General features: G+C 49.5%; 1 protein-coding gene across 2 annotated transcripts in view; it reads right to left on the bottom strand.

Moving 5' to 3' along the window:
- Positions 1 to 14,700, bottom strand: part of FNDC3A (fibronectin type III domain containing 3A) — a 1,256,364-nt gene that overhangs the window by 603,059 nt on the left and 638,605 nt on the right. For both annotated transcript variants that reach the window (XM_078657339.1, XM_078657340.1), the window contains one exon: positions 695 to 754. In XM_078657339.1, the coding sequence (XP_078513465.1) occupies positions 695 to 754 (60 nt within the window). The remainder of the gene's footprint in view (positions 1 to 694; positions 755 to 14,700) is intronic.

Below are 14,700 nucleotides of genomic sequence, written 5' to 3'. Positions count from 1 at the left end.
GCTCTTTCACACACGCGCAGCGTCGCGTGCACGCTCTCACGCACTGAACTCTCAAGAGGCTGAGGAGAGTCAGCGTAACAGTGGGGTTACCCGGACAACGTCGGGACGGGCTGCTTGTAATAGTTAAAGGAGTATATGCAACTTTGTTGGAATAAATATGGCAAGGTCTCAGAGAACGCAGAACAGACAGGCCATTTGTTACTTCGAGGGTATCAACCTGATAGTTCATAAAATAAGTTTCAGGTGGTAAATATGGCAGCAGACATGAGTTGCGCACCACCACCTTTGGAGATTATGTAACAGAGGGTAGGGATAGGTATTTTTTGGGAGTGATTCCCATTTATCATACAGGGCAGTGGGTAACAAGAGCTCCATCCAACAGAGAAACTTTTTTTGCAGTAACATACACACTTACAATTAACAATTAATGTAGGAAGTGTATTACTACATGCAAGCCCAGTGAGGCTAATTAGAATTTGAGCATTTTATATAACTAAATCATCCAAGCTTAAAGGTCCCTTATTATAGGTTCAACCAAGAGAAATGAACAATGGATTTAGAATTTAACAGTTAACTCTGTTGGCATGCAAGAGAATCCATGAAAAGTTGTCTAAACCAGCAAATATTAACTATATAGGGATAATCATTTAACTCAAAACAGCTCTCCCTCGTATTTATTTTTTAAATGCATTACCTTGCATGGTAATCAGTTGCCGGCTTTAGATCATCAACAGTTACACAGTTCTTTTCTCCACTGAAAAAAAGGGTTAGAGGAAAAGGTTAAATTGAAGTATAACCTCTATAGCGTCTCAAAAACACACATTAAAATACTTTACCAGAAATCATTCAACATTCATTCACATTTTTTTCATGCACTTTTCATTATAAATGTTATTTTATTAATGCAGTAAGGACCATGGAAGAAAAGGTTATTTACATGTTACTTTAGTTCTCCCATATGGGTATTTTCCAGATAAGAAATCCACCTACATGCATTGGTAATGTTTGGTAAAAAAAATCTGTAGAACAAAACAAGTATTTTTGCGAACCATCTTTCTGAAGGTAATGTTTTCTTCTAGTACTTAACACTTGCTCAAAAGACTCTTTCTATGTCTAGCTACTGGCGCACTAGGAACCGGACAATGCATCAAAAGATACGCAGTGAAGAGAAAGTCACTGACTTGCAGGACTCCCTAACGAAAACACCCCTTACCAATAGTGTGGAAACTGCTCCTCCCCGGAAAAACTAAAAAATAATGCAATCAGGGGGGTCATATTTACTGCTGAATGACACTGAGTTATACAAGCTATTCTACATCTGCTTGAATACCTAGACTCCTTTGGCAGTCACCATGAACAACAAATATCTACATATAAATGTAATAGAGAGGAGTTGGCCTAACAGCCAACAGGGCGGTCAAACTCCAATCTGGGGAACCGGGTTCGAGTCTCGGCAATGTCGCTGTACATCCAGTGATTCTGGGCAAATAACGTAATCTCCCTGTGCCTAACAAAAATGAATGTGTCCTCATGTAACGCAACTGGTGCTATGTAAAGCGCTCTGATACCCGATACCGGGTCAAGTTTGCGCTATATAAAACTCCATCAAAAAAAATATATATATATATATATATGTATATATATGTAACCAAAAATTGCCCAGAAGCTTGAGGCCCCACATCACTGCAGGTGAGTAACAACTCTATTTAAACCAAGCAGGCAGCTTAACATCCCTTTGAAGTCCATGGCCTGACGTGTTTCGATGCCGCTGTTTGCATCTCCTCAGAGGCCGTGTCAGCGGAGCTGATCAGTGGCTACCGCATCTCCTTTGAGTGTTTCCGCAATAGGGGCATTCAGTGCTCCTCCTTTGGTGGCAGTTCATTTTTAAATGCACGCTGGGATTTGAGGTCTCATTTTGCCAATTAATGCCCTCTAGTGGGTTACCTCCGCTGCAGCTAATTATGGCCAATTTTTCTCGGCCCTCCATTGAGCCTTTGATGAGACTCTGCCGGCTTCATTAAAGGTTCCCTGCAGCTTCAGAAAGAGGAAGCTTCCTCTCTCTTAATGCCCATTGGTTGCGGGCAGTGCGATCCCTGTGCGGCCTGGAACCGCCGCCTTACATGTAACCAAAAATTGCCCAGAAGCTTGAGGCCGCAAATCACTGCAGGTTCCAGGCCGCAGAGGTAGCGCACTGCCCCAAAGAGTCACTGTCTATGAGCAAAAATAGCTAAATAAAAAGCCATATGTTATGTAATACATGTTGGTATCTATTAAAACAAGCATTCCGGTTCCACCTTACGTTGACAGTGGATTCTAAAAAACATAGGAGGTTAGCATTTACCTCTAAAAGGTTAATTACAACATTCCTCACTTCATGGCTCACCATATTAAAAAGAGATGACCTCCATAAAATTGATATACACTAATCGAACAATACTAGCCTAGTTTACAGTTCTCAATAGATTAGAGTCCACAGTAAGTATAATCAGATAAGCAGGCATGGCTACTGGTACTAAATACAAATACTGAGTTAGATCATTCCACTAGTGATCAGGAATTGGAAAGGGGGCGTAGCTTGAAAGCCAATCATGGCAGCAGCTCTGTAGAAGAGCTCCACAACGCCACACACTAATCTGCCATTTCTGGACCCCTTTTCCTCTGGGCTCTCCATGCCGGATCGAGCTCCGAGGCGTGGTGACTCCTACCCCATGGCTGGGCCAGCTGAGGGTGGCTGCACTGAGCGGAGCCCGACATCACTGACGGAGAGTGGCAGCGCGGCCTATGAGAATGGAAATGGAGTTGCGGCAGAGTGGAGCGGGATGCCAGCGAATGCAGATTGAGGGGTGGGCATTTCGAGGGGCGTGCCTTCTGCCTGATCTTCCGTCTGCCTTTGTCACTAACTTTCCTTGGAGATCGATCCCCAGGCAGGACTGGACACCGGGAAGTGGCACTGTAAGTCCCCACTGCAGTTACTGAGCCACTTTCTCTGTGCTCCTGATAGGTAAGGTAAAAAAAACGATATTTTCATTTAGTCCCAGTACAAGACAATAGACCCAATTCAGGCCTCAACAGAAGTCAATGGGAGATATACATTCTCCAGATTATTTTAAAAACATCTCCCACTCTGCCCTTCTAAAATGTTGGCATGTATGCACGACACCCCAGTTTGAGCCATGTTCTATGCAAATCCGTCTTGACCCTGCTCTACACAGGAACAGTCCAGCCCGAAATGCCCAGCCAAGTCCTCTCTGGACCGGAATCAAGCATCCTAAGACGGGTTTCAGGGTATCATCCCTCATCAGTCAGGACAGACTGAATTCAGTTGCATGGCAAGAACGGGACCCACGTCTGGGCATCCCCATCCCACTCAGGGTGACAAATGCAAAAAGAACAATTGAGGGACGCCAGCGAACTGCAGATTGAGGAGCGGGTGCTTTCGGGGCGGGGTGCCTCCTTAAGATCCCCTGTCTGCCCTTGTCAGTACCTTTCCTTGGGGTTCCCCAGGCAGGACCAGACCCCGGGATGTGGCGCAGTTTGGCTCTGTACTGGGCCACACGGCAGCTACCAAACCACATGGGGCCCAATACGGCCGCCTGAGGAGAAATAATGCAAAAAGGACAACTGATGGACGGAATGATGAATAATGTCAAACACTCACCCACAGTGCAGAGATCTGGGCCTAAATCCATCGTTTTTTTGCGGACCACACCACCCCTGTGTGAATGCAGCCATGTGCAAAACAGTCTTGACCGGGATTCCTATGGGAACAGTCCAGCCCATACTGCTAGGTTGGCTGTTCCTATAGGGAAGCAGAGTTAAGACTGACTTGCATATGGCTGGGACCAAACTGGAATGGCATGGTGAGCAAAAAATCGATGGATTTAGGCACAGATCTCTGTAGTGGGGGTGAATGTTTGACAGTGTTCGGCATTACGTACATCATCTTATTGTGTTGCTAAAGTTGCCCTAAGGTGGAAGGGTATGCCCAGACGTGGGTTCTGTGCTCACTATGCCACTGGATTCAAGCTAGCCTGGCTGATATGGGGTAATACCCCGAAACTGGGCCCAGGATGCTTGTTTCCGATCCTGGAAGGACCTGGTCTAGCAGTTTGGGATGGACTGTTCCAATGGCGAGCAGGGTCCAGACTGATTTGCATATGGCTTGGTTCAAACTGGAATAGCATGGTTAACAAATAAACAGCGGCCCAACTGGCACGGTCAAACGCCTCAGGGTGAATTGGAGGCTGGGTCATGCAGCTGGGGGTCCGTCCAGAGAAGTGTGGGTCCACCGCTGGCTGCCGCTGCTGTCAGGCGTTGCTCCCCCCACACAGAGGCCTACCTGACGGGCCGCAGAGAATGGACATTGAGGGCTGGGATCGGAGGAAGGACCTGGGAGACGGTGTGACTGACCTACCGCAGGGGTCCTGGCTCTTTGGCACAAGGAGTGGGGGCATCTGGTGGTGTGGATGCGGCCTGTGCCAGGCCAGGAGCTACTACACTGTTAAGGTGACCCCATGCATTTTAACTTTGCCTCTGGGGATGTTCGTTGACACTGGCCTATGCTATGAAACTTTAACGGCAGAAAGCAAGACTAGTGGACTGTGGAATCCGGCTTGCCACTCTTTCCATGTTTTCCTCTTTTCATCGCCTCCACCCACATGTCTCTTCTTTGCATTGTCACCTGGATCCTGCCACTGGGCCTGAGTGGAAGGGGAAGGACAAGGGGAATCTGCCTAGAGGAGGGATTGCTGTGTGGACACACCGAGCTGCACCCTCCCTGACTCTGCTGTGTCCTGTTGTTGCTCATGCCCCTTGTGATAAAAGACTATAGGGCCCTGCAGTCGGTAGTGTGATGGAGCCACAGGGCCCCAACATTGCATGGCACAGTGGGGGAAGAAGAGGGACCTGAGCCGTGACCGGATGACGCCCCTCTGAGACCCTTAGCAAGCTGTGAGCAACAAGCGTTTAAGTAGGCTGCCTGATGTGCTGTGGTACGACGCCCTTGTGGTGACAGAACCCATCTTCACGATAGAGGTGGGGCTATTCACACAGTGCTCTTTCCAAACAATGCCTATACACAGCCATGGCAAGCGATAAACCTTCAGCCCCAGCGGCTCAACAAAAGATTGAGAAGTACATTAAGCAAACTGTGGCACTGGAGGAAGCTGGAGCCTTAGCAGGAGAGGTTGTTGGTCCAGTGGGCTTCCAGACAGCCTCTATCCTCAAGGTCATCCAAGCCCTCAAAGTGACGATGAAGGGCAAAATGGGGGAGCCGAAAGTGGACACAGCTAAAAGAGTCACAATGGTACACGGGAGGGTTTCTGAAACTGAAGACACAGTCAAATCACATTAAATGTCCTGCAAAAACTAGTCAATCAGTTGGAGGCAAGAGTGGAAGATGCAGAGAGTTGGCCCGACGCAGCAACTTATGAATCATGGGCTTCCCGGAAGGGGCGGTCGGGGGCCACTCCAACTACTTTCATCTCAGACCGGCAGGGGAGCAGGGTGCTGACTTCAGAGGTGCCGACTTCAGAGGTCTTCTCCTGCTTCCTCAAAGAGAGGGCACACAAGGCCCTTCCGGCCAAGCCCCCAGTGGGCTTCACACCTGACCCTTCATTACCCGCATCCTCAACTATCCTCGGGGTGCTGTTCTCCAAGCAGCACGCTCTCTTGGCACAATAATCCATCAGTCCTCCCCAGTAATGATATTCCCGAATTACACCTTGAAGGTCCAGCAGCAATAGAAATCCTTCCAGAAGGTGAAACAGAAACTGCAGGCCCTGAACATTGTTATAGGGTTCTTTTCCCTGCCCAACTAAAGGTGATCTATTAAGACAGAACCCTGTTTTTCGACACTCCGGAGGTGGCATGGGATTGGGCAGAGAAAAGATCCAAACTACATAACCGGGGCTTGCCTCTTGCAGAGAGCGGGGGTTTAGGATCTGAAACTGAAATGTACCTCATACAAAATGCTGCTGCACCTGATCCCCTGTGGCCCCAGGCCTGACCCACTCCGCTGAATGATATGGGGTCTACACAATTTTCCTATGAGACTAAATGGCTGTGCTAAGAGCTGGTTGGTAATCCATGCCCCCATTTGATTTTGCGTTTGTTGTTGTTTTTGTTTATGCACACCCAGACAAAACTGCAAAAGGAACACATGCAGGAGGTCCGGGTGGTGTGGCTGGCCACACGCAGTCGGATATACCAATGGGGGGATAAGGCTAGTAACACTCTTCACTGGCTGTGAACACCCCACACTGTGGGGAATCCAATATCCTACACTGATATTGAACAATGTTTACGAGTTACAGGCAGTACCGACATAGCACACATCTCTGCTACATACTGTCAACAATTGTATAGCCTTGATCAGATGGGGAGGTGGCCGGATCTGCAGTGCTTCATAGCGGACCTCCTGGTGACCAAACATTAATTAGAAGACAGGGAAGTGTTAGAAACAGATAACACCCTGAAGGAACCAGGGACGACCTTGGCACAGCTTCAACTGGATAAGGGCCGGGGCCCAGTAGGTATTCAGCAGACTTCTGGAGACTGCTTTGGCCTAGGTGGGGCCACGTCTGCTGCAGGCATTTCAGGAGGCTCTAAACAGGGGGCGGCTGCCTAGAGACCTCTGGACGACAGACATAATGGGGATCCTGAAACTGGGACATAGGGCACACATTGACAGGAATACAGTCCTATTTTACTGTTAAACACTGAGGTTAAGGTCTAGGCTAAAGTTCGGGCAACTAGGTTCTCTGGAGTGATCTTGAAATTGATCCACCCAGATCAGTCAGAATTCATGCCCCGAAGAGCAACTAGGCCTAATATCAGAAGAGGCCACAACACTATCAAAATGAGTGCTAGCTTACCAGGACCCCAAGCCCTACCCTTCGTCGACATCCAGAAAGCATTCAACTCAGTTGACTGTTTAGTTTATTATTATTATACATGATTAATTAAAGCCGTTTTCCAGAAGTTACGATTTGATGTATATATCGACACATATTGTCCTCAAAATGTATCCTTTGGGCCATGGCCCGGTATGTACCATGCAAACTTAATAAAATATATTGTTAAAAAAAAAACCATCATTATGCATTATGTTAAAATTCACATTTGGGCATTATGCACTTCAACAGATCTAAAGTAAATGTGCGTCAAAGAAAACTAAGGTAGCAAGATTTTTGCTACGTTAAGCAGCCATCATTATACATCTGTTAGAATTCACGTTTTAGTGCTTATGTGCTTCATCAAATTTAAGGTGCCTGTGCATCAATAAAGTGCAATAGCTAAGGCTTGCCAAGTCAAGCAACAATAACAGCCCATCCCTGGGGGGCATGGCTAACCGCCAACGGGAATGGCCACTCCATAGTTTCTCTCCGGAGTGCCACTCCCGATTTATCCTGCTTTACTCCGCTCCTACCGGCCCGACTCCCGCCCGGGTGCCAGGGATGTGCTCCCGGGCTCATTCACGAGAGCTCCAGGATTGGGACCTTCTGAGTGCCCCAGCCGGTGATGGAGCAAGACTAGGACTCAAGCGAGGTCGCGGCTGTGGCCTACATCGACGGAGCTACCAGGTGTCACGGGGGAGACGTTCCCGGCGGGGACTATGAGACCGGAGCTCCGCCGGGGGCTGTGAGCCCCCCCCCGACAATCCGGTGAGTGGCGGGGGCCCAGTGAGTGCAGCGGCCCCCAAGGAGTGCAGGGGTGCGCACCAACATCGCACCGCGCGTGTGGGCCTGGGACGACCCCGAGAATACTAAATTGAATGCGGGCAGACACTGCTGACAGAGGAGTGCACACGGGGGCCCCCCTCCCAGATCAGCGTTGCAGCGTGTAGTAAGGCCGGTGACTGGGGGAGATCCACGGTCTGCTGGCAGATATGTACTGGGGCATTCCACCGTGCAAAAGGGGTGAAAGAAGTGGCCACCGGCTAAATAGTTACAAGTGTCCTGTCTTACCTTTGATTTTGGATATCTGACCAGGGGAACTGACTGGACACTTATTCCTCCTCCCCATTTTGATTAAGACCACTGGGTGAGACAGCAGAACCATCGAATAAGGATCTACTGGAGGCCATAACGGCGAAACGGACCTCGCTCGAAGTGCGGATTGATGCAGTGGCCATGGATGTGGCACTGATTCGAGAGAACATGAAAAAGAGAACAGAAAGGGTTGGTACTGTTGAGAATACCACTCAGGAGTTGGTTACTGACACAGCCCTGCTCCAGAAAGAAATCAAAGACCTCCGCTCCTCCCACGAGGCGATGGCCCTACAGCTGGACGATTACGAGGGTCGCATGCGGCGGAACAACGTCCGCATTATTGGTGTACCGGAGCGCGTGGAGGGGCAGGCAGCAGACCTCTTTGTGGAGGAACTGGTCCTGAAACATCTCCAGCCCAGAGGACTGTCCAAGTGCTTCACAATTGAAAGAGCTCACCGGGTGCCAGGGGGACGCCCGAAGCCTGCCGCCCCTCAAAGACCTTTACTGGCGAGGGTCTTCAACTTTCGAGATCGGGATGTCATTCTGCAGACTGCAAGAGCGGCCCCGCCACTTACCATGGAGAATAGTAAAATTATGTTTTTCCCAGACTTCACAATGAGAGTCCAGAAACAACGACGGAGTTTCCTGGAGGTAAAAAAGGCTCTCAGAGACCAAGAAGTCAAGTACGCAATGATGTTCCCCGCCAAGGTTTGTGTGGAATCGAATGGTAAATCCTGGTTTTTCACCCGTCCGAAAGAAGTTTGGGAGTGGCTTGATGGCTGGCGCACAGTCGAAAGGAAAGGCAAGAAGACATTCTCTGTAGCAGATGATCACACTGACTGGCGCCAACAGAGAAGATCCCCTCCATATTCTGATACTGACTCTCAGGGACACGCGGGAGGGCGCTGAGACTGTAGTTGGTAAGATTGTTTGGGATTGACACTGTTTTTCCTGTAGCCTCAGGGCCTCGGTGCCATGACCTCCCGAAGATGCCTCTGTACAGGGACAATAATGGGTGAGACGTAGAGGTGAATGTCTGGGACCTGGGTCGTCGAGACTGTCTATACTTGGGGGTTCATCCTAATGCTTGATGTAGTGTCTGTGATGCTTTTTGATATGTTTGTTTGGCATGTCGGGCGGCTCGAGATTGGGGCACATCTGTTATTACACTGTTATTGCTAAATTGGGCACAGTGGGATACTCAGCGGAGATGGACTTGAGCCTCTGTGTGGTATAATACATTGGAGTGGGGTTGGGCCGGGGAGCGAGGAACTGTCTTATAACAATATGCTAACCGGGAGTGGGGTTTCCAGCGTTCCCTACAATTGTTCATGGGTGGGCGACAGGCACTCTGCATGTTGGGGGCGGTGGGCGGTTCTAGTCTCGCTGAGCAGGGAGGCAGGGAGGGGGGAAGTTTGGGGTTCTTGGGATATTTTTGAGTTTACGTTGTCTGGGGGAAGTTGTGGGGGGATACTTTGCAGCAAATCGCAGTAATTGTCTATACTATTATTATTATTATTATTATTTAATCTTGTAAAGCGCGTAGTCACCCGGAAATATCCCAGCGCTGAGGAACCTAGAAGACAGGAAACTGAGGACTAAGGCTGAGTTTACGAGAAAAACATAGGGGTTAGGGGAAAAGATGTGTCTTTAATCGTTTCCTAAAACGGAGGTATTGGGGATCCAGACGAAGACCCCGAGGGAGGGAGTTCCAAAGACGGGCCGCATGGACCGAGAACCGTCTTCCTCCTGATCGTGCTTTCCTAAACCTTGGGGTATTGATCAGATTTTCTGCATTAGAGCGAAGGGATCTTGTGGCTATATAGGGGGTAATGAAATTCCGGAGAATTGGAGGGCCTTGATTGTTCAAGGTTTTGTGCACCAGACACAGGGCCTTAAATTTAATTCTCTCCCTTATGGGGAGCCAATGCAGGAGTTTGAGGGCAGGCTTGGCCGATGATCTGGCCGGGGTGTTGGTAATGATCCGGGCAGCAGTATTCTGGATCCTCTGCAGTTTATTCAATGTTGCTTCCGGTGCACCCAAATAGATCGCATTACTATAGTCCAGTCTAGATATGATAAGACCCTGGACTAATAGTTTTTGCGATTTCGAAGGAAGGAGGGGCAGGACTTTCCTCAGGGATTTTAGCAGACCGAAACAGGTCCCTACGACCTTTTTCGCTTGTGGGGCGAATGAAAGTTCCGAGTCGATCCAGACACCCAAACTTTTCACCTCTGTCTTTGGGTCTGGGGGGGGTCCTAGACATGTTGGCCACATGTCTAGAGGAAGTGAGGTTCCTTTTGGACCGAGTACAAGGACCTCGGTTTTTGCCCCGTTTAATTTTAGCATTGAAATGTTCATCCAGTGATGGACCTGCGTGAGGCAGTTAAGAAGATCGGCTTTCTGTTGTTTAGGATGGGACAGTGACACCACTAATTGTGTGTCATCAGCATAGCTGATGACACTCACTCCGAAAGGGGTGATGACCTCCTCCAATGTGGACATATAGATGTTGAATAATGTAGGGCTCAGGGAGGAGCCCTGAGGCACACCACATTGGAGGGGCATTTCGGAGGAACGGGCGTTCTTCTCCCAGATCTGATAAGATCGTTGTGTCAAGAAGGATGAGAGCCAGGATATGGCTGTGCCTTCTAGACCAACTCTTGCAAGCCTTTCGATGAGGAGCTGGTGGTCAACAGTGTCGAACGCTGCACTAAGGTCGAGGAGGATCACTGCCACTGATCCTCCACCATCTAGCAGCGTTCTGGCTTCCTCTACCGCCGCCAGGAGGGCGATGTCCGTGCCCTGTCCAGGTCGAAAGCCCGTCTGGGAGTTTTTCAGTTTGTTGTTAGCCTCTAGATATTGCGAAAGTTTCTTGTTGATGAGTTTTTCCGCAATTTTACTTACTCCTGGGAGTAAGGAAATGGGCCGATAGTTCGCCAGGTTTTCGGGGTCCAGAGTGGGTTTCTTCAGTAAGGCCTTTACCACCGCCTTCTTCCAGCTCTGGGGCACAACTCCCTGTTGAAGTGACGTATTAATCAACTGAGTAAGGGCCGGGATGATAGAAGGGGCTACCTCTTTAAGAATCCGAAGAGGAGCAGGATCTCTGGGGGAACCACTCTTCATAGAGTTAAGCGTCGTCCGCACTTCATCTGGGGTGACCTGGCCCCATGTGGATAGGCCGGTGGGAGAAGTCGGATATGGAAAAACGGTTTCTTCCCTCGGGCACAGGGGGGGAATTGAATCCAGGATTAATCGGATTTTGTCCTGGAAAAAGTTAGCCAGTTGTTGGCATTTCTCTTGGTCAGCTTTAGGGTCAGAGGGGGGTCCACGATCTTGTTCTGGTGGTTTTGAGAGTTCTTTTAGGATAGCAAATGCTTCCTTCCCGGAGCCACCTGCTCTCTCTATTCTCTCCTGGAAAAACACGCTTTTGGTATTCCGGATAGCTGTTTTATAATTGAGAAGAGAGATGGAGTAGATATTTTTGTTCGCTCCTGTTTTATCACGTCTCCACGAGCGTTCGGTCTTTTTACATTCTTGCCGTAAGGCTTTAAGCTCTGGAGTGTACCACGGAGCAGGGGATATCTTTTTAGGTTGTTTAAGGGTGGTGACTTTTGGAAGCAGAGTGTCAAGAGATGACGTAATCCAGTCACTGAATTGTTTATCGGCCACATTTGGGTCCGAGGAAAGCTCGGGAGTGGAATCGGTAAGAGAGCGGGCCCACATATCAGATGACAATTTATGCCATTGGCGATCAGTAACCTGGGTTTTAGGAATAGAGTGATTAGATATGGGAGTTTCCCAGAAAAAGGGGACCAGGAAGTGGTCAGTCCATGGAAGGGTCACCGGAGGGTCGGTGGTCATCGTTGGAATATTGGTAAAGATGGGATCCAATAGATGGCCCTTCTCGTGGGTGGGCTCGTTATTAACCAGACATACCTCTAAAGCTGTAAGGTCGTGTCTAATGTCTACTGCCACACGATCCGTTGGGTCAAGGAAGTGGAGATTAAGATCACCTAGTAGCAGGAAGTTGGAGGTGGCGGAGGCTAGTTGGGAAATGGCTTCAACTAAAGAGTTGGAGAAATTGCCTGGGGCCCCAGGGGGACGATAGGTCAGAAGCCCCGCTACAGTGAGGGCTGGAGTGATTTGGATGGAAAACTGACCGCACTCACAATCCTCAATGTCGGCGTTCGTCATCCTACAGACGTATCGTTGTTTGTGGATTATGGCTATCCCACCTCCCCTCCCTTTCGGTCTATTTAGCGTTTGGCAGAGATAGCCCGTGGGGAGAGCAGTAACAACATCCGGATCGGTGCAATCAGAGAGCCATGTCTCTGTTAGGAACATTAAGTCGTAATCCTGATCATGGATTAGGAGGTTTATTTCGGTGGCGTGTTTCGGAAGGGAGCGGCAATTGAGAAGTCCGGCTTTCAAAGCCGGTGTAGTGTTTTTAGGGGGGGGGACCGGATTGCAGTATGGACAAGTCGTAAAGACCTTACCTTCTGTAACAGTGTGGTAGCAGGTCAGGGTGGTTTTTGGACGTAGGGCTCGTAATGTGTCAGCTGTATACGTCACTCGCTCCTGAGGGTCACCTGGCAGAGTAACGGGGCCAAGGGCCATCCGGGTCCGGACGGGCCCAGACGGGCTTGCCTTTGGCGCGCCTTCGGCGCGCTGACGGCGCGCCCGCTGCGCCCGTCCGCTGCGCGTCCGGTAATTGCACATTGTTTTAAGGGGTTAAGGAGGGGGGTGGGCGTGGCCTCAGGTAGGCGTGGCCTGGCTTCCTCGCCGTAAATGGCGGCGGGAAATTGTTTTTCAGGGGTTTGCTCGTTGCAGCGAAGGAGTCGCTGTTTCAGCGTGTCTCTAGCCCGCTATGACAGTTTGCCGGGTGAGTGCGCTTTTAAAAGTACAATTAAGGTAAAGTGACACAAAATACAATGGTGATAGTTTTAAAAAGGTTTTCTGCGTTCTCCCGGCTTTCCGCCTCAGGAGTTTCTAGATTCTGTCAATTACACGCTTCAGATCGCGTATATATGCTGAGGGGGGTGGGCGTGGCCTCAGGTAGGCGTGGCCTGGCTTCCTCGCCGTAAATGGCGGCGGGAAATTGTTTTTCAGGGGTTTGCTCGTTGCAGCGAAGGAGTCGCTGTTTCAGCGTGTCTCTAGCCCGCTATGACAGTTTGCCGGGTGAGTGCGCTTTTAAAAGTACAATTAAGGTAAAGTGACACAAAATACAATGGTGATAGTTTTAAAAAGGTTTTCTGCGTTCTCCCGGCTTTCCGCCTCAGGAGTTTCTAGATTCTGTCAATTACACGCTTCAGATCGCGTATATATGCTGAGGGGGGTGGGCGTGGCCTCAGGTAGGCGTGGCCTGGCTTCCTCGCCGTAAATGGCGGCGGGAAATTGTTTTTCAGGGGTTTGCTCGTTGCAGCGAAGGAGTCGCTGTTTCAGCGTGTCTCTAGCCCGCTATGACAGTTTGCCGGGTGAGTGCGCTTTTAAAAGTACAATTAAGGTAAAGTGACACAAAATACAATGGTGATAGTTTTAAAAAGGTTTTCTGCGTTCTCCCGGCTTTCCGCCTCAGGAGTTTCTAGATTCTGTCAATTACACGCTTCAGATCGCGTATATATGCTGAGGGGGGTGGGCGTGGCCTCAGGTAGGCGTGGCCTGGCTTCCTCGCCGTAAATGGCGGCGGGAAATTGTTTTTCAGGGGTTTGCTCGTTGCAGCGAAGGAGTCGCTGTTTCAGCGTGTCTCTAGCCCGCTATGACAGTTTGCCGGGTGAGTGCGCTTTTAAAAGTACAATTAAGGTAAAGTGACACAAAATACAATGGTGATAGTTTTAAAAAGGTTTTCTGCGTTCTCCCGGCTTTCCGCCTCAGGAGTTTCTAGATTCTGTCAATTACACGCTTCAGATCGCGTATATATGCTGAGGGGGGTGGGCGTGGCCTCAGGTAGGCGTGGCCTGGCTTCCTCGCCGTAAATGGCGGCGGGAAATTGTTTTTCAGGGGTTTGCTCGTTGCAGCGAAGGAGTCGCTGTTTCAGCGTGTCTCTAGCCCGCTATGACAGTTTGCCGGGTGAGTGCGCTTTTAAAAGTACAATTAAGGTAAAGTGACACAAAATACAATGGTGATAGTTTTAAAAAGGTTTTCTGCGTTCTCCCGGCTTTCCGCCTCAGGAGTTTCTAGATTCTGTCAATTACACGCTTCAGATCGCGTATATATGCTGAGGGGGGTGGGCGTGGCCTCAGGTAGGCGTGGCCTGGCTTCCTCGCCGTAAATGGCGGCGGGAAATTGTTTTTCAGGGGTTTGCTCGTTGCAGCGAAGGAGTCGCTGTTTCAGCGTGTCTCTAGCCCGCTATGACAGTTTGCCGGGTGAGTGCGCTTTTAAAAGTACAATTAAGGTAAAGTGACACAAAATACAATGGTGATAGTTTTAAAAAGGTTTTCTGCGTTCTCCCGGCTTTCCGCCTCAGGAGTTTCTAGATTCTGTCAATTACACGCTTCAGATCGCGTATATATGCTGAGGGGGGTGGGCGTGGCCTCAGGTAGGCGTGGCCTGGCTTCCTCGCCGTAAATGGCGGCGGGAAATTGTTTTTCAGGGGTTTGCTCGTTGCAGCGAAGGAGTCGCTGTTTCAGCGTGTCTCTAGCCCGCTATGACAGTTTGCCGGGTGAGTGCGCTTTTAAAAGTACAATTAAGGTAAAGTGACACAAAATA

The sequence above is a fragment of the Lissotriton helveticus genome, chromosome 8, assembly GCF_964261635.1.
Source record: "Lissotriton helveticus chromosome 8, aLisHel1.1, whole genome shotgun sequence".
In the NCBI taxonomy this organism is placed as follows: domain Eukaryota; kingdom Metazoa; phylum Chordata; class Amphibia; order Caudata; family Salamandridae; genus Lissotriton; species Lissotriton helveticus.
Note: the sequence above shows the minus strand (reverse complement) of the source record. Positions and strands in the feature narration are given on the sequence as shown.